Genomic DNA, 18,950 nt, shown 5'->3' with positions numbered 1-18,950 from the left:
GCTGTTAGGTTGTAAGTTATGCTGATTTACAGATGGACTCAGAGTTGCTGAGTTTTCTGCAGATACAGGGAAAATATATTTATCTTCATGTACTTACAAGGTCATGTAGTTTAGAATCTCCCTCCTTCCCTCTCTTTAATTTTTACTATCTTAACCATTTTTAACTGTATTAGTTGAGTAGTGTTAAGTATTTTCACATTGTTGTAAAACAGATCTCTTTCACCTTGCAAAACTGAAGATCTGTGCTCATTAAATAACAGCTCTCTTTTTCCCCTGCCCCACCCTCCCACTCCCCAGCCCCTGGCCACCACCATTCTACTTTCTATCAGTTTGACTACTTGAGATACCTTATGTAAGTGGAATCCTATTGGGTGTGTCTTTCTGTGACTGGCTTATTTCACTTAGCATGACATCCTGTATATTCATCCATGGTAGCATGGACAAATTTCCTTCCTTTTAAAAATTTTTTTCATTGTAAAAGCTTATTTATTTGGGGAGGGGTGTTTGGAGGGACAGAGAGGGAGAGAAAGAGAATCTCAAGCAGGCTCTGCACTGTCCCTGAGGAACCCAATGCAGGGCTCAAACTCATGAACTGTGAGATCCTGAGCTGAAGTCCAGTGCTTAACTGACTAACCTACCCAGGCACCTGAATATCTTTCTTTTTAAGGGTAAATAATGATTAATTTGTTGATTATCATCTGATCTGCAAAAATCATTGAGTATGCTTATATGAAGGGAAGGCACAGAGCCTTCTACAGACATTATCATATGAGCTTGCTGTGTTTATACAACTTTGAGTTGTGTATGATCTGAATTCTGACAGCAGTCTAGGTCATGACCACGCCTCTTCCTGTTAAAGCAGGCCAAGCCAGAGCTCTCTTTTCAGGCAGCATGGAGCTGCATGGTGACATAGGCTAGCCTCATGTGGGTAGTGCTGCCTGCCATTGAGACAGCTGCTCTTTCTTCCAGGTACCCTGCTGACCGCCCACTCCCCAACTCCTGTTGCCCCCCACCCAGTCACTGTGCCCACGTATCGGGCCCCAGGAACGCCCACCTACAGCTACGTGCCCCCTCAGTGGTGATCACCCTGCAAATGTAAGTGACTGGTGAAACCTGGGTTGGCTTTTTTTCCAGTACAGAATGACAAATCTACTATATTTTAAGCACTAACAAGAAAAATGCTTAAATGCCCCTCTTAATCCAAGGGCAGTGTGGCATTTAAAGATTTGTTCTTATTTGGACTCTTAGAAAGTAGAAGGAAGGAAACCATTGAGTACTTGCTGTGTACACTATATACTTTGTTCCTTTCCTAGTCTGTGCTCTAATCTCCTACTGCCTCCTACAGGAACTAGGATTCTGGTTGTAACCAGGAGTCTCTCTAAGGTGTGCGGCAACCAGGAGCAGTGGCCTTTCCCACTGCTGCCCTTTCTGGTCCTAGTGGGTTTTGTCCTCCTTGACTTAAGTGAAATTCCTTTTTGGAGCAGTGGTGCCAGGGGTGCTCCGTGTGACCATGTTTGTCTTTCTCCCCCTGCCAGGTTTGAGGATGGAGCTGTGCAGTCACATCTTGGAGGTTCCACAGCTGGTGCTGCAGGCCTTGCGCCTCCAACCTGGACTTTCTTCTTAATGCTCTCAACACTTAGCTAACACTACTCTGGCCCGGCCCAGCAGGTCCCAGCGCCATTAGTTTCCAACTGACTCTGTGGGTTGGTCTTAAAGCAATTCCTGTTTTGTGGGCTGCCTGGCAATTTTTTAGCTAACTGTAATGATAAAAAGGGAGTATTAATCTATTCTGAATCATATCTAGTTGAATGCATGTTTAAAAAAAACAAACAAAAAACAAAGCTTGCTCAATCTACCTGCAGTGACTGATGCAAAACCATCATATGCAAAACCCAAAGGAATGGAAAAGCATTTTACAACTTGTATCACTAATGCACTGTTGTAATGTATGCAGAGTCTTCAAGTTATAAGTGTTAAAGTGAATTTCTTCATAGAGTATCTGAAATCCCTTGGATGATTCTTCAGCCTTTGGGGTTGATGTGGGTTGCCAGTTGGTAACGTGGACTTTGAGTTTTCAGCCATCTGTTTCTTTCACACTGACTGCACTGGAAGAGAGTCGCAGGGACAGGGAAAGTGCAGGGTGGGCCACCACTGCCTGGGGCACAGCCAGCTTTCTGGACGTCCCTTTCCTTGCCGTTTAGGCCTGCCTAAACACTGTGGTGTGGACATTCTTAGAGATGATCATGAAAGTATAGTTGTATGGCCAGTACAGTTAGGGGCAAGAGGTTGTGTATCAGCAAAGCAGTTTTCTCTGCCATCTCAATTTTCATTACAAGTCTCCTACACGTAGAGATGAGGTTTTCTGTGTCTTTATTGGGAAAGTCTTATGTAGAACTAAATTATTTTCCTGGGATGGAAGATGTGTGAAGGAGAAACAGTCACACTTGGAGGAGGTATTGGTTTCTCCTTTGTTTAGCTTAGAAAACCATTCGTCCCTCCCGCCCCCAGAAGTTTCAGTACGGAAAACATATGTAGGCATTGCTGTCCTCTACCACTCCCCCACCAACGAAGGGCAAAGATTTCAGCTGTCTGTTACGAAGAAAGTTAAATATTTAAAAGAACTATTAAAAGGGAACAAAACTTGATTTGAAATTGTTTCTTGTAGAGAGGCAGGGCTGTGGCTGTGTTTCAGTCCATCCACCTGAAGGGGCCTTGTCATCTGACGCCATCTGGAGGAGACTTCTGGAGATGGGTCTGGGGAGGTGTGAGGGAGGGGCTGGTGCCTCTGGTCTGTGAGCCTTGTCTGCCATCTGTAGCTGAGGGCTCTCAGCACAAAGCAGGTATGGACAGCAAGGGCCCAGGCAGCATCAGAATGCATTTGCCTGCCAGGATTTATTTAGAAAGGAATTTGTGTTGAAAGTCAGAATATTGTATATAAGAAATGAAGGGGATTTTTTTTTTTTTTTTTTTTTTTTTTTTTTTTTGCTTAAATGTGCCCAGCTTGTATCAGTGGGAGTGTGTCTGTTCACAGAGGGGGTGGGAGGGTGAGGGTTTTGTTCCCTTTCAGCAGTCTGTCAGGTGGGGGTGGGTGTGCTCCTATTCACCCCATCATTTCAAGTGTATGGGCTTTGGTTGGGGAGGGGACCCTGCTCTTACGTCTCTGGCAGCTAGGTCAGGGCTCTGGCACTGGTTTGGCTTTTGGCCCCATTTCCTGAGTGGGACACCTGACCCCTGAGCCTTTGGTAACCTTATTTTTTATAGTAAGTACCCCATAATTTTCTTTTTTCACGTTTTATTTTATAAGAAGTTTAGGAATATTTTTGCATGGATCATTGTAAACAGAAGGTTCCTTATTCCTAATGTCTATTAACATAGTGTGCTTACTGATAAGTACCTTAAATTGCTTCATTAGCACTTAACCCACGTGTGTCTGTGTGTGTGTGTGTGTGTGTGTGTGTGTGTGGAGAGAGAGTGTGTGTGTGGAGAGAGAGAGAGAGAGAGAGAGAGAGAGAGAGTGTGTGTGTGTGTGTGTGTGTGTGTACCATGTACCCCAGGCACACAGTTTGTGTCTACTTTAGCTCTGTGCTGGTTATTCCATCTGTACGGTGGATGGTTTATAATATCCATGAGGTTCTAAGGGTTCCAGGGCTGAACTGATCAAGTAACAGAAAAGTCCATTTCCCCAGTTTAGTGTAATAGATTAGGAGAAAATATGATTTTAGTGTATGCTTTAAAAAAGCCCTAAACATCAAAATGGGAAAACACACACACACACACACACACACACACACACACACACACACATCCTATGTGTAAGGGTGGAGTCACTCAAATGTAGAAGTTATATTGGATGCTTCATTGGGCTTGCTTGAGACATGGTGCACACAGGGTGAGTGTTTTCACAAGCACTGAATTAAATAGTGTTTTCAAGAGCAAGAAGGTTGGGTTGCATTTTGCCCCCATTTACATCAGCTCATAAACACTTTACCCCCTATAATTTTTTAAAATCTTTTTTCCCTTTTGTGAAGGTGAGTTGGGAGACTTTATCAAATACCTTTGCATAATGGAATACATCTGTGTGGAAATCTTTTCACATCAGGGCATCAGCTACCAAATATAATGAAAGGTAAATCTTATCTAGTAGGTAAGAATCTGGACATATGAATAGTAGCAAAACTATCATAGATTGTAATTTTAACAGCAGTTCCAGTAAAAATAATTAAGGAATAGAACTTGTTATAAAATTGCATAATTTGATATCCCAAGCATAATTGTGGAACAGAGAAATGGCCTTTTTTTTTGTATGTGACATTCCTAATTTGATACTCTTTCAGCTGAATTATGGTTCTTTTGGAAGTGGAGACAGGTAGGCAAGGACCTAATTCCTCTAAACATGAACATCATCATCATGGATAATTAAAAAAAATCTTCTACAGCCTCTCTGCCAAGGTTCAGGAGGCCTGTTTCTCTGCTTATGGAAGTTTTGTTTGGATCTGGGCCTGGTGACTTGAGTGTTTAGTGATGAGCAATGTTCCCATCAACCCACTGCCTCTGAGAAGTGAGGCCAACATCAGGACCAGGGCCATTCGTGGGAGGCATGAAGGCAAGGCGCTTCCAGAACCTTTTATGTCTTCTGTGTTAAATCTTGTCAGAACATTCTTGTTGGTATGGTTAATGAGGCCTACCAGTTGCTGTTCTGTGAATCTGTTTCTTGAGTGCTATGCAAATGTATTTATAGGACATGAGAGAGGTCTTGAGACTTGGGCTGGGTACTTGTTGGTGAGCATCCTGCCCTTCCCACTCTCGGCGTACAGTGCCTTGCTCCATCTGGTGGCACCATCGCTTCTGTAATAAGAGGAAATATATTCTTACGGCATTTTGGATATGCTGATATCTGGCACATGAGTTTCTGTGAGTGTGCCTGCCAGTTGGTGGTGAAAGGGTGGCACACACCAACCACATCAATATTAGGGCCTACTTCAAAAGGAAATCCACCCTTCTTCACCTGTTCCTGTACACATTTGGAAACAGTATTACTCTGACTGGTTGGGCCACCTTCTCCCCACCTGGCAGCTAATGGCTGGATACCCTAGTCGTCGCCAACCTGGGTGTTGCCCAGTCAGGACAGGATGCCTGTCTGACCCCTCAGCAGGCTCATGGGCAGTTTTAAGGGCAAGTGCTTGGAGGGTGAGGGGCAGCTTCTGGTTCTTTCTGGTGCTTTCTAAGGGTGGGGGGGTTCTCTAGAGAGGAGTGTGGTTGGCTCAGGGGAAGGGCAGACTTCTTAGCTGTTTCTAGCATATCTCAAATATTTGTGTTTTTCCCCTGAGCTGTTTATTATTCAGCCTGAGCTCTCTGAAGGTGCGTCAGACTATTTTGAACAGACTTGGAGATGACGCGCTGCAGAGGAGGGTCTGATCATTTTGGGTAGAAAGTTGCAAAGTTGGTCTTACGTGTTTTAGAGGATTTGTCGTCCCCCCCCCCCCCCCCCACATTCATTTGAAGAACAGAAAACCCTAGGAGTAATCTTAAAGTTTTCTCACTTGGGACAGGGAGACAGAGGAGAGGCAGGCATCTGTTCAGGGAACCTGCAGTGGGCTTCAGGAAATGTGTGCTCCCAGGGCTGTTGTGTTGGAGATGACAGGTGTCTCGTTTGGGCCTCCTGAGCCCTGTCAGTCTCCCATGGGTCCTTGTGTAGACTAGTGGTCAGTAAAATAGATGGGCTCTGCTGTGCTCCTGGCAGGGTTTAACGTGATGGCTGCTCTGAGGAGAGGTCCCAAGGATCCACGTGGGTTGTGACTGACTAGGAAATGGTTCCTTTTTTTTTTTTTTTTTAATGATTTTTAAATACTTTTTTTAGACCGTTTTCTTGGTACTTTTTTTAAGCTTATGTCGGCATTGTCTTCCATTGTTAAAGGCATCCCTCACCTCTGCATTGAACTTACGGTGTCAATCAATACAAAGGAATGGAACATCCATCCTGAGCCAGTTCCATTAAGTGTAAATTCATACTATTTTAATTTTTTATGCAATCTGATGAGTAGAGCTCAGATTTAAAATTCTTAAAAGCACGTTTATTGTAACAAGACTTGTTATGTATTAATACTGCAGTTTTCAATAAAGATTGACTTGTGTTGCATAGTGTGATTTTTATGGTTTTTTTTTTTTTTTCCTGTAGGGTTTATTTTGAGGTGGCATGGCCTGGCTGGAAGGTGGTGTAGCTTCTTTCTAGTTAGGACATGCAGGGTTTGGGGGCAGAAGGCCTTGTGCTGGGCCGTGGTGACCTTGTGTGGCGTTGTGACAGCACGGTGTGTAAGGGTGTGTGGAGGCAACAGTTTGGGAAGACTGCTTCCTCAGGGGAAAGGGGAGGAAAGCTGACCCTGTTCCTTTTCTCTTGGTCTTGTGTCCTGGTCCCCATCCTGGAGGACACATTCTTCTCTATTTCATTGAAGAGGATGCTAAAACCCAGAAAGATTGCAGACTGCCAATCCCCCAAATTCACATTTGCTAACTTCAGCTAAACATGGACTCTGGGAGCAGTCAGGGAGCCAACAGGCTTCTAGGCCCCTGTGGTTGGAGGAGCCGAGCCAGCTGTATCCCATACCAGGACAGCTCCCAGACCACATGCTGTCCTCGCAGCTCCTTCTGAGCGTCTGAAGCATTTCTCCCGCCACCTTCGCTTCTTTCCACCAAAGCTCTGAGGGTATGGTTTGCAAGTAAGTGAGCTCCCACCACACTGGGCGATGCTGGGCTCATCCTTTGTGTTTAAGGAGAGGCCCAGGGCAGAGAAAGGTAACTGTCATAGGAAGGATGGAGCATGCAAAGGAGAAAATGCATAGACACAAATGGAAAAACCAGGGCCGACAGGTTATTTTTCATGTTTCTTTATGAAATTAAATGTGGCTTCTGGCTTGGAGAAGGTATAGTGCAAGAGTGACTGACTGTACATGCTGCTGAATTCCCTTAGGCCAGAGGGGCAACTCAGTGTTCCCGCACCCACAAGCCAGGTTCTGGCTGTACTTGTGACTCTTCTCGGCAGGACATGGGCTTCCCTCTTAACTCACATGCTCACTGGACTCTGGGTTAGTGGGTCAGTCCTGGATGCTGGGCTACAGAATTCAGTCCTTATGGCTTCTCACACTCACTTAGGGTAAGGCAATCTTTCTGTGTCACTAATAACAATTATTTTTCCCCAATGTTAGAAAAACAGAACAATCCAGACAAACTGGGAGCAGGTTCTGGAGTCAACCCACAACTACACGTGGACTGGTCACAAACCCTGACAGAAGTATGCAGTGACTATGGTTTTGTTTTCTTTCCACTATAAACACATCACAAGTGAAGAGGGTGTCCAGCAGCCAGGAGTGTCTAGAGAGGGACTGGGAGGCAAAAGAGGTGGGCTCTGGGCCTGACATTTTTGTGCACAGAATTCCGGTTCCCACCCTCTGGGGATGCAAGTTGCCTGGCACCACCAGCTGGGGACCAGGGGCCTGAAGGAGGACAGAGGGGCACACAGCCCAACTTTGCAGGGGCTGAAGGCAGTCTGCCCAGAGACAGCAGGAGGAGGGATAATAAGATGTCCAGAGAAGAGGGTCCAGAATGGCCAGTCCTCTCACGCGTGTTGGCCTGGCTGGTGGCTCTGAGCTGTGGCTCCCAGGAGGCCCCATAGAGGTCCAGAGGATGGCGGAAGGCTCACCGCTGTGGGCCCCTGCCCCTCCAGCTGGTGTCTTCAGTGCACCAGTGGTGGGGAAGAAACAAAGAATGGGGCACCGAGCAGTTCCCTCCCTCAGCCTGTAACTTCCAGTGCACATGACAGGCAGAGGAGGCCACATGGTGTGGGCCTCAGGGAGAAAAAGCTGGAGGCCCACTGGAGGGACAGGTCCATATGGTGCTGTCAGGTGGGGGCTGGCTCACTTGCGGAACGGTGCCAGCCGGCTAATGCTGTGCCAGAAGGTGGATGGCTTCCGCTTGGGCTCTGCCAGTACCAAGACCTGTTGCTGGGGCAGGCTGGCCGGCAGTGCCGGGTGCTTCTGGCGTGCCAGGTAGTAGGGCCGGCTGAGGGCTGAGCAGGAAAAGAAAGCAGGGATCATAGGTGCCTAGGGAGCCAGGTGTCATGTGGCAGAATGGCAGCCTCTGCTTGGTAGGGGGGGGGGGGGCGGAATGGGTCCCATCCCATGGGAGGGAAGTTCCTTCATGGGGCTGACCACATCCAGTGGCCTGAGCCACTGTAGAGGGGATGGCCAGGAAACCTGGGATGGTGTGGGGCCCTGGAGCTTCTCCATGGCACAGGCCCCGTGCCAGGCATTTATCAGCTCTGTTGGAATGGGGATATGGGCTCCTTGCCAGGAGGTTGTACGGAGGCCTGCCAGAAAGCAGTCCTGCCTGGGGAGGTGTGCTGTCATTAATGCTACTGCTCTGGGGGATGTGAGGGGATTGAGAGCAAAATTATCAACTGCACACTGATTAAAGCTTTGTCACCAGTGGCCCCTTACCACCAACCTTTGGGAACAAACACCTGGAAAGGGCAGTGGGCAGCAGATGGGACCTACATGCTAGCTGGCTTTGTTCTGGGGGTCAGAGAGGAGTTTGATCTTGATCAGGTAGTAGGGCCAGGCTGCTGTGGGAGGAGGTAGGGTACCATCCACTTACCTTTGGGCTTCCCGGTGGCCTGCTGCTTGCTGGCATTCAGCATGGCCTGCTTCCTCTGCAGCTCGGTGATGGAAAAGCCTGGGAGGGAGGACCCCAAATGAGACCTCTGCTTGACCTCTTCTTATTTTGAGGACTTGACTTCTACCTCCTCCCCCTCCCCAGCCAGTGTTGCTCTTGTCCTGTGCCTCTCGGCACCTGGTGTATCCTGCATCTCTCACAGGGTCTGGTGTCCCATCATGCTGCAGATGCTCAGTATCCTGCTCAGCCAGCCTGCCTTGGCCAACCAGGCAGAGGAGATGCTCAGTGGGCCCTCCCTACATCCTTGCCCTGCCCCATCTCTCACCCAGACCCAGTCCTTGATGTATTATTCAGCATCTAGTGTCCTTTCCACTATGGTGGAGGCTCTTTCCCAGACCAAGAGCCAATCTGGTCATTCTGAGTGTGATGTCCAGGGATCCATGGAATGCAGCAGGGAGGTATCTTGCTTATGTTGGGGTGGGTGAGGTTTCTCAAAGCCCATGCCCAAATCCTACTTGAATGCTTTGTGCTGGAAAGGGGCCTCATCAGGTCTCTGCAACTAAGAAGGCCCCCACCTTATGGAGTGTGTGTGGTAGAAAAACCTGGACAGGCCAACAGACCATGCCATGCCTTGGGGCTGAAATGACGAGCTGCCCTGGGTTGTGGCACATGGCTACCTCGCAGTCTCAAGGTTGTCCTGACCTTGCATTCAGGGGTGAGGAGGGCTGGGTGGGCCCTCACAGTGGATCAAGGCTGAGTGGGGTCTCGCACCTGTCTCCTGGTCCAGCCGCACCTGCTCCCTCTCCCTGGCGAAGGCCTTGAGCCAGCGTTGTTTTTGCTCAGGCTTCCTGGCACACAGCAGGTGACTCTCTCCCGTGGTGCCGCAGAGCAGACGGAAAGCATTCTTGACACTCACGTGGAGGTCTCGATCTTTCCCGTCCTCCAGGTCCACCACCTCCAGGCCATCCATGTCCACTCGGCCCTTATAGTACAGCACATCCCGGCGGAGAAGGTCCTACCAGAGACTCTGTGAGCTCCTGCTCTATATCCTGCTTTTCAAGTCCTTACCTCTCAGGCCTCTGAACCACTCTCCTGACCTATTTATGCCTCACCCCCTGCCCTGCAGTCAGAAGGGCCAGCGGGCTGCACACCCACTTTCCCAGCAGGTGGTAAGCTCACAAGGGCAGAGTGTGGTGTGGCCCACAGCTGTGTGCTGAACCCATGCTGGAGGAGCCTCGTGCCTTCAGTGAAATTACTGACTAGCCTGGAGGGCACCCACTGCCTCACAGAGAGGCAGCCATGGAGACAGTGGGTCAGGCCCCATACTGCACAACAGAAGAGTACCAGGCCTACCGGGCCGGGCCCAGTATCAGTTGACTGGGAGGGCTTCCTGAACAGGGCCACTTGGACCATGTGCTGAGAGGAGCAGAAGCTAACGGCAAAGAAGAGGCAACAGGAGCAGAGGATGCCAGGGCTCAGGGGGAGCTGAGGTGGCTTTAGAAGCAAGCAGAGGCTAGGTCATTAAGGAGGGTGTTCTCAACAGCACTGGATGCTGGTCAGACTGTGAGGGCCACCCCATGGTCCTCGGGCTACTTGGCTTCCTTCACAAACAACGATCCTCATCCTGGCCCTATGGGCCTGAACGGGGAAGGGCCTGCTGTACTGAACGTCCTCAGGACGTGGGTGGCTCCTTTTCTCTGGCAGCTACTCCCAGCCCCCAGCTTCACCCCCTCCACTCCCGCTCTGAACGGCTTGTCCAGCAGGGCACAGCAGCTCTGGTACCTTCTTGCAGTAGATGAGCTGGTGGTCAAAGAGGAAAAACATCCTCTGCTGGCTCTTGGCTTGTGGTTGTGTAACACGGGTCAGCTCCCCCGAGTAGATGAGTTCCGAACTCCTGACCAGGAGATCTTCCCCCTGGTGGACCCCAAGGAACACTATGAGCTGAGTGTACCCAAACTGGGAAGCCCCCTCCACTGGGCACTGCCCCCTGCCTCTGTCATGAGTTGGGCAGGCTCCCCACTGGCCTGGTCTGCTTGTGGCCCCCACTGGGCTAGGGTCTGCAGTGAGCAGCAGGCCACAGAGGGAGGGGTTGCTCTTGAAGCCCAAGGCAGTGGTGGGCACAGTGGGGTGTTAAGGAGTAAAAAGGTGGTTTAACCTACAAGTTAGTTGTCTCTGCAAAATGGGGCCAGTGACGGCCAGTCATGTGCACACTTGAAATGTGGCTGATCCCTATTGTGATGTCATGTAAGTAAACACCAATTTTGAAGACTTAGTATAAAGAATGTGAAATATTTCACTAATGATTTTGTTGCTTACACATTGAAACACTTTGGATATGCTGACTTAAATAAAACATTATTAAAATTAATTTTACCTGCTTTTTTTCTGTTTCCAGATGGCTATTAGAACATCTAAAATGACCCATGTGGCTCCCATGATACTTCGATTAGACAGTGCTATGCTCAAGAATAATTAGACCTAGATCAAGTCACCTGTGAGCCTTGTCTTTAGGGGCTTATGAAGTTTTCTTAGCTAAATGTAGTTAGTACCTGAAGCTCCATCATCAGACCTCAAACTTTCAGGCTAAGCCAAGCCTCACTCTGGTTCCTCCTTAGAAAATGCAAACCATAGCCAGTTCTTGGCAGCCATTCAGTTTGGGATAAGTGAGTTTGTAGGGGTCCTTAGCCAGGGCTAGGCCTCAGAACCAGTCACCAGGAAAAGAAAACAAGCAAACAAAAAAACCCCAAAGACTACACTGCTCAGCCCTGCCACCAGGGATTCTAATTCTGTGTTCCTAGGGTGGGGGCCAGGAATCTGTATTTTCATAACATTTTATGGCTGGTGGGTGGGGGTGGAAAGAGCAGGACGGGAAGGCCTCTAAAGGACAGGAATGTCCCCATTAGTTCAGGTCTCTGGGTGGCTTCAGAAGGCAAGACTGGTGGATATAAGGGGCATGTGCAAGCCTGAAGAATGGAATCAGGAATGGAATGAAAACCCATGGCAATCCGTTTTTGGTCATGCTGTGGCAGGCCTGAACCCTTCTGTTGGGAGTCCCAGTAGTTACTGCCACTTGGGGATCTGGCCTGTCCCTTGAGGGCTGAGGACTAGCTCCTCCTGCTGGGCCAGCTGACTGCACTGGGAGCAGCATCCTATGTCACACATGCTGGGCACTCTTGACCAGGAAAGAGGCCACCAGGCCTGCAGCTGCATGCTCCAGTGGGTTGGCCTGGGCAGAGGACCAGCTCTCCTACTGCGAGCTCCCAGAGCATGACTCCCACTTCAGCTCCTTCCTAGATTTTTCAAAGGCAAGCATGATTTTAAAGCAAGGAGCCATGCCCCACGGTATTTTCCGAGCTGTGGGGCCCTCACCTCCCAATCCTCTATGGAGCTCTGCCATTGAGCAATCTTGTCAATGTTTTCAAGCCTCCGTTTCCGTTCGTTGATGAGCTGGGCCACATTCTTCATGGCATGTAAGGCTGCCTCCACATCCTTGAAGTCCCTGGGGCATAACAGACATGGAAGAAGGTTGTACTAGGGAGGGCAGAGAGGGGCTGTGGAGCTGCCTCCCTCTGGGGCTATGCCCTTGGCAGTTTTCACTTGTCAATGCCAGACGGTGCGTCTGGGCGCCACAGAACTTATCCTATTTTTGTCCTCTTCTTTCATTGTAATGACAGCATGTGACAGCAGGGACTATTTTACTATGTGCTGTCAGTCAGAACTCAACACTCTGGCTGACCCAAGGCATGAAGAGCCTCAGACTGCCCTCCCTCTCCAGCAGCCTCCTACCTGTGCTGGGGGGGTGTGTACTTGAGCAGCTCAGCCAGCTGCAGAGGGTACTTGCAGATCTTCTGTACCGGTGTCAGCAGAAAGCCGTCCAGGGAGATATCTATCATCTTCTGCAGTAACCGGCAGGCCTCAAAGAAGTACACATACTTGCTGAGCTTGGTAAGCCTGGAGAGCTCCACACAGGCATTGGGGTGGTTGTTGCAGTACTCCGAGTAGATCTGGAAGTCTGCTTGCTGAGGGCACAGCTGGAGGTCAGGATGGTGACCTCCTGCTCCCTCAGGCCACCCAGGCAACTCGGGCACAGCATAGGAGAGGGAGCAGGGGCCTCTGTATTTCCCTCAGGAGCTGGGCTCAGAGGGCCCAGGCTCTCTCTACCCATGTCACTGGGCACAAGCTATGTGGAATTAGACACAGGGGTATTAGACACCTGAAAACTCAGGCATGTGTGTGTCCTGTCACCACCCAGATTTCTCAGCAGATATTTTGACTATATGTCAGGTTTTTTTTTGGGTGAAATCAATGATGTTAATAAGGAAGCACTACCAAGGCCAAAAACTAGAAAGAGAGAGAGAAAGGAGAGAGAGAAGGAGGGAGAGGACAGGGGAAAGAAGGGAGAGAAGAGAAAGAAAGGAGAGACAGAAGGGGAAAGTGGAGTGGGGGGAAGAAAGAGAGAGAGAAGGATAGAGAGGAGAGAGGATTGGGGGAAGAAGGGAGAGAAAGGAGAGTGAAGGGGAGAGAAGAGAGGAGATAAAGAAGGAGAGAGAGGGAGAAGAGAGAGAGAGGGAGAAGAGAGAGAGGGGGAGGGACAGAGACAAGGAGAGAGAGAGGGAGGGAGAAGGACAGAGAGAAGGATTGAGAGGAAGAGAGAGACAGAAGGAGATTAAGGGAGATTAAATGGCTTCCAGGGTCTATGGCTGTGCCCCCTGGTGTGTCGCTTCTTCCTCACAAAGCTCTGGCTTCATATCTGGGCAGCCAGTGCCACTTTATCCATTCACCATGTGACAGATATGTCCACATTGTGTGTGTATTGTTTAAAAAAATTTTTTTTCATGTTTATTTATTTTGAGAGAGAGAGAGACAGAGCATGAGCAGGGGAGGGGCAGAGAGAGAGAGAGAGGGAGAGAGATCCCAAGCAGGCTCCACGCTGCCAGGGCAGAACCCGACACCAGGCTCAATCCCATGAACCACGAGATCATGACCTGAGCTGAAATCAAGAGTCAGATGTTTAACCAACTGAGCCACCCAGGTGCCCCTTGTGTGTGTCTTGAGACACACACACACATGAGGCGCATGAGACTCACTGTGCCTTTTTTCTTTTCTTTTCTTTTCTTTTCTTTTCTTTTCTTTTCTTTTCTTTTTTTTTTTTTGTTGTTCTATCTACCTGACCCAGAGAAAGACTGGGTCTTTAGTGACTAGGACTTCATGGACTTAGGTGGGAAAGGAGGGTAACAGCAGTAAGCTCACTGGCCAGTTGCTGTGATGGTCACACTGGGTGATGTTGATAAAGTGCCTATCCTTCCCTTCCAGCCCCCATCACAACTCTGCCTGCTGCATAACTGGCTCCAAATCCCACCTCACTCAGCTGCTCTGACCCCACTACCCATTCCTGCTCAGGGAATCTAAGGTCTCCCCTTCCAGTTCTCCTGCCACTGGAGCCAGGTAATAGGGCCCTTCCAACAGCCCCCTCAACCCCCACCCCCACATACACTGGTAGTAGCCAGGAAGGAACCCATATTGTCCTTGATGGGCTGGCCTTGGCATCCTCTGCTCAACCCCACATAAATGCCACAGGAGACAGAAACAAGTGCTTCCTTACCAGGCAAGGCCAGGAGTCCATCTAGCCCACACCATCCAATTAAATCCAATTAAATCACCAATCCAACTGGCATTAGAGTGGAAGTAAGTGCTACACATTACACAAATTCCAGTTTTCTTACTGTGTGAGGAAGCCCAGAATCTGCTATGACAGCTCTGAGGATGCTCAGCAGGTGGCCCCGCCCAGCTTTGCCTTCTACTTCCTGTAGCCCAAGAAAACCTTTTCCGCTGATGCCTAAGGCCCCCTGCTCCAAGGAGCCTTCTCTGACTTGGTCTGCCTCCCAAAGAAGCAGAGACATTGCTGAAACAGCGCTGGAGGGTGAAGGCGGTTGGGTACTAGGGGAGTGGGGCCTGGAAGCTTCTGGGAAGAGAAGAGCAAGTTGCCTGGGCTTTTAGCCTGCAGGGCCCACTTCTGTCTGCGAGGAGGCAGGAATGGGAGCCAAGGGCAAAGGGTGGCTTACATGCTCGGGGGCCAGGGTGTGTGTGTACAGGGGAGTGGGGACCACCAGCAAAGAAGGGCAGAGGGGGACTGCCTGGCTGGGAGGCCTGGAGAATGGGCCCTGGGCAGACAGGTTGCTGGGGCAGGGCATGCTCACGTGCTCCAGGAAGCAGGCGCCCAGCTCGCTCAGGTGGGGGCGCTCCCTGTTGAACCTCTGCTCTAGCGCCTTCACGAACGCCTTCTGGCACCGGTAGATGTCCTCGATGTTCCCAAAGATGGTGCGCAGCTGTTCCTCGCTGAACATGTCAGCACGCTTGCGACACTGCCTGATGTAGCCCTGCAGCCCATGGCCCGTCAGGTCTCTCTCTGGTCCCCCCACGCCACCCTCCGCACCTCCTGCTAGGCCTCACCTCGCAGATGTCCCGCAGATGCTTGATGTAGTCCCGTTCAGTGCTGAGGATCTCGTTGATGACGTTGGTCCGCATCTGGTCCTTGCTGCTTTGTGCCTCGACACTTCCATCCTCGGCCCCGCCGTCCCCAGCCCGCAACGTGTCATCGTCGGTGGGCTCGTCCTGGTTCACCCGTAGCTGCAGGCAGCACGTGGCCAGTCAGTGCCCGGAGGGTCAGCCCCTGTGGCCCGCACGTGGGGGCAGTGGTGAACTGAGGCTGGGAGGAAGGTAGGCATGGCAGCCCCCTGCCCCCAACACCGGAGGCTCGCCAGCCCCTCCAGAGGCGCCAGCTTCTGTCCCTCTCCCTCTCTCTTGCCTTCTGTCCCCCTCCCCCTCCCACGCTGGTGCTGGACTCTGTGCTGGGAGCAGAGTGGATGCTCACTTTTAGGGGGTTTCCGAACCAGTGCCTGCTCACTCCAGCCCCTCTAGGGCCTGTGACAGAAGTGAATGGGTGATTGGAGCCTTTCTGGCTCTGTGACCTGGAACTAGGACAGGCTTGGGGTGGACAATGGGCCGTTTATCCATGAGGTCTGGGGCAGGGGAAGCAATGAAACCCAAGGTCTGAGAACTCTACTCCCCACTGCCTTCTGCATGGCCTTTGAGGGTACCCGGGTTCCTTCCTTGGACACCAAAGGCCACCATAGGTAGGTTCTGGGTCTCCTCCCTGTGATCTTTTGTGCTAACGACTTAACTTGTCCAAGCCTCAATTTTCTCAGGTATAAGTGGCTGTTCCCAGCTCCCAGAGCGTTGCGGAAGTTTGAGATGCCTATCCAACTTTTCTGAAGTGTTTAGTAAATGCCTGATACACCGAGTTGTTTGTGGTGGTGGCATTCTAACATGCAGATTCCCCCTGGAGGAATCCACACACCATCGTTTCTGACCCATTCCTTTCTGCACACCAAGGGCACCCTGGTGGGAGGGGTGGGGCAGGCAAGAGTTTGTGATGGTCTGCAGGTGGAGGAAGGTTGTGTCACAATTCTGTGGCTGGCCTTCTTCACATCCCGGTCTCCACACCTCCCATCTCCAGCCCGCAGTCTTGCAGTCCCAGCACAGCCATAGGTAGGTGGGGGTCCATGCCCAGCACCTCTAACCCCAGAGCAGTTTCAGGTCTGCACTTCTGAGCAGAGCCAGTTGGCTCCTTATGGACCCAGAGAAAGCATAGGCTGGTGCCATACCCGTACGAAGCTGGCTGGAAACCACCCCTCGCCATCAGCAACACGACCCCACCACCACTCTCTGTTGGTGGCATCCATTACTTCGATGACATCCCCAGCTTTGAAGCCCAGTTCCTGGTCATCCATGGTGACATGGTCCCAGAGTGCTTCAGCACAGACCACACTGCCATCACTGATGAGCTGTAAAGAGAGCCACAGATAGGCAGATCAGTGGGGTAAAGCTGCCAGGGACCTCCTCATGGGGCAGGGTGTTCCTGTTTTCTGCCCCCCACCCCTCAGCAGCCCTGAGAAGAGGGGATCCTGACTCATGTTACAAAGGAGTGAACGGAGGTTCCTCCTGAGCCAGCCATTCTTCAGGGAACAGGACTATGCCCTGGGCATGTCTGGACTGGCAGGGCTCATGATGAAGCCTGAAGTGAACTTGACCACTAGAATACTGGTGAGCCACAGAATCTGAGAGGCAAGCATGTTGCTCACTCTCCTGCACAGGGCACACCTTCCTCCCATCCCCATTGGACTAGTGATTAAATTATTGTTCTCAGCTTCATTTACCATCTCTTCTCTGCTCTGTGATGCTGGGGCTGGGCACAGCAAGCTACATTTCTTCTGTGCCAGCTGCTCCCTGTTAGGTTCTCCAAATGTGGTGTTGGAGGGTACCACAAGGCTGGAGGGAGAAGGGCTTGCTCCCTCCTGCTGGCTTCTTGTGGACTTGCATTACCTGTGAGGTCACCTGGCAAGCAACAGCACCACTCCTCCCAGGGACAGCGGTTCCCAGCCATCACGGTAGCTGGATCTGGTTTGCAGTGTTTTTCCAACACTGGCAGAACCGGTCTCTTGGCCCTCCCCTGCCACATCCACCAGCACTAGCTGAGCAGCACCTATCCTTAGACTTCTAGGTCTCATGCCCTACAGGATCCTCAGCTTTAATTACTCCAACCTCTTTTCTATATTCCCTAGCTGTAGGAGAGGTAGGTTCACCTTGCAGCTGCTACCTCTGTAACAGATACCTCAGGATTGTTCTTGTGCACTTGGGTTATGGAGTCAAGTACTTTAAAACTGGCTCATAATTCTTTATATTAATTTCTCTCTGCTGAAATAACTTGGTGTGTTTCCTTACTCCAACATGGCCATGGACCTCACATCAGGAGCGATGCTCCTATCATGGACCTCACATCAGGAGGAGAGGGAATTCCGCGCCGCCCCCCTCCCCCCCCCCCGCCCAAGCCCCCAGGCAGCCCTTGTGCTCAGAGCTCCATTTCCTGTTGGGCTGACACCTGCTTTCCTGTAACATGGGCTCAGTTTCTGCTCCGTGAATAATGAATGGCCCTGAGTGCTTAGGACAAGAGGAAGGGTAGACAGGGGGCTATACAAGAGGTGAGATCTATGCCCCTTTCTGCTGGGACCAAGTGTTGGTTCTATCACAGCCATGGGCTGGCTCTTTGGTTAAGCAGTCACTACTGCAGAGCATCACCAGTCAGGCCGTCTGCGCCAACTCTTTCCTCCTCTGAGCTGCTTGCCTCTGCCCCCATTCATGAGTGTGAATCCTCCCTTGGCTTCAGGTCCAATGGGACCTTTCCTCGGTGCTCCCAGGGCAGTGTGTGTTCTTCAGATTGAAATGGGAACCAGAGCAGGGCTGCAGCAAGACTAGCTGGGTCTTCACCTAAGAGTTCCAGTAGCTAAAATGTTTCCCCCAAACCCTGAATGGGCAGAGTGAAGGGTAGGGCAGGCCACCTGGTACCAGAGCCCACTCAGGCTGGAACCTTCCCTAGGGTAGGGCCTGAGCAAGCACATTCAGAAACCTTCAGTTTATGTGTTCTGGGAATGGAACCTACTCCAAACCCTGATGAAATCATTCCTCAGAATGATTATATGCACATTTACTCTCACGCAACAGCCATTCAGGGGCTGCAGATGCCCAAGGCCCACCAGAGACCACAGGCACCAAGCACTGGGTTATTTCTGGGGGGTTGCATGCCTCCTCAAGGGACCATTGCAATCATCCCAGCTAAAAAGACATACTACAGGTATGTCCTGTTCTGCAAGAAGACCTGGCCCCCAGGATCAAGACCTCCTGGCTGCAATATGACAAGATGAGACCAGAGGACTCAGCAAGGCATCATGAAAGGAGCCAGCCTGCTGTACCTAGGGAGCAGGCACTAGACTGGGCAGCCCATAGCTGGCACACTCCACACAAGCAGGCTACCACTCCTGGCCTTGAAAGATCTTGCCTGAAGACAAGGAAGAAACAGAGTACTCAAGGGTGGTGTGGGTGAGCCAATGAGAATGTGGGCTGCAGGTGAATGTCCTCTTTCAGGGACAGTGATCACAGGTAAGCATGTGCATCAGGACCGAAGGTGTGTGTGACGATGGATGAGTGTGGGCATAAAGACAGAGGGTGTGTATGACATCAGGCAAATGTGTGCATGACGATGGAGGGAATATGTAACTATAGGCTATTTGGGTAGTTTTGATCCTTGAGAGGCGGGTGTTCCGAGACCCCCCCTCTTCCTGTACACACCCTGACATGCACCTGCCAACACACATTTACATACTCACTAACAGGATGCTACACTTTGATCTCCGGAGAACAGTATGCCATATTGCAGGTATATGCTCTCCACC

At 50.7% G+C, this 18,950-nt stretch overlaps 2 protein-coding genes across 9 annotated transcripts in view; one reads left to right on the top strand and one right to left on the bottom strand.

Moving 5' to 3' along the window:
• The window catches only part of FAM168B (family with sequence similarity 168 member B), a 38,035-nt gene extending 31,899 nt beyond the window's left edge, over positions 1 to 6,136 (top strand). For all 3 annotated transcript variants that reach the window (XM_043576419.1, XM_043576418.1, XM_043576420.1), the window contains exons 6-7: positions 970 to 1,095; positions 1,536 to 6,136. In XM_043576419.1, coding sequence (XP_043432354.1) covers positions 970 to 1,082 — 113 coding nt within the window. In that variant the 3' untranslated portion in view covers positions 1,083 to 1,095; positions 1,536 to 6,136. The remainder of the gene's footprint in view (positions 1 to 969; positions 1,096 to 1,535) is intronic.
• Positions 6,137 to 6,865: 729 nt separating this feature from the next.
• The window catches only part of ARHGEF4 (Rho guanine nucleotide exchange factor 4), a 296,513-nt gene continuing 284,428 nt past the window's right edge, over positions 6,866 to 18,950 (bottom strand). For 4 of the 6 annotated variants that reach the window (XM_043576411.1, XM_043576414.1, XM_043576416.1 and 1 more), the window contains 9 exons: positions 16,329 to 16,508; positions 15,115 to 15,291; positions 14,862 to 15,041; positions 12,451 to 12,683; positions 12,034 to 12,163; positions 10,447 to 10,578; positions 9,436 to 9,679; positions 8,647 to 8,724; positions 6,866 to 8,059 (listed from right to left, as the gene is read on the bottom strand). In XM_043576411.1, coding sequence (XP_043432346.1) covers positions 7,908 to 8,059; positions 8,647 to 8,724; positions 9,436 to 9,679; positions 10,447 to 10,578; positions 12,034 to 12,163; positions 12,451 to 12,683; positions 14,862 to 15,041; positions 15,115 to 15,291; positions 16,329 to 16,508 — 1,506 coding nt within the window. In that variant the 3' untranslated portion in view covers positions 6,866 to 7,907. The remainder of the gene's footprint in view (positions 8,060 to 8,646; positions 8,725 to 9,435; positions 9,680 to 10,446; positions 10,579 to 12,033; positions 12,164 to 12,450; positions 12,684 to 14,861; positions 15,042 to 15,114; positions 15,292 to 16,328; positions 16,509 to 18,950) is intronic. The other 2 variants (XM_043576412.1, XM_043576413.1) reach the window with 2 other exon arrangements.

Source organism: Prionailurus bengalensis, chromosome C1, assembly GCF_016509475.1.
Source record: "Prionailurus bengalensis isolate Pbe53 chromosome C1, Fcat_Pben_1.1_paternal_pri, whole genome shotgun sequence".
NCBI lineage: Eukaryota > Metazoa > Chordata > Mammalia > Carnivora > Felidae > Prionailurus > Prionailurus bengalensis.
Note: the sequence above shows the minus strand (reverse complement) of the source record. Positions and strands in the feature narration are given on the sequence as shown.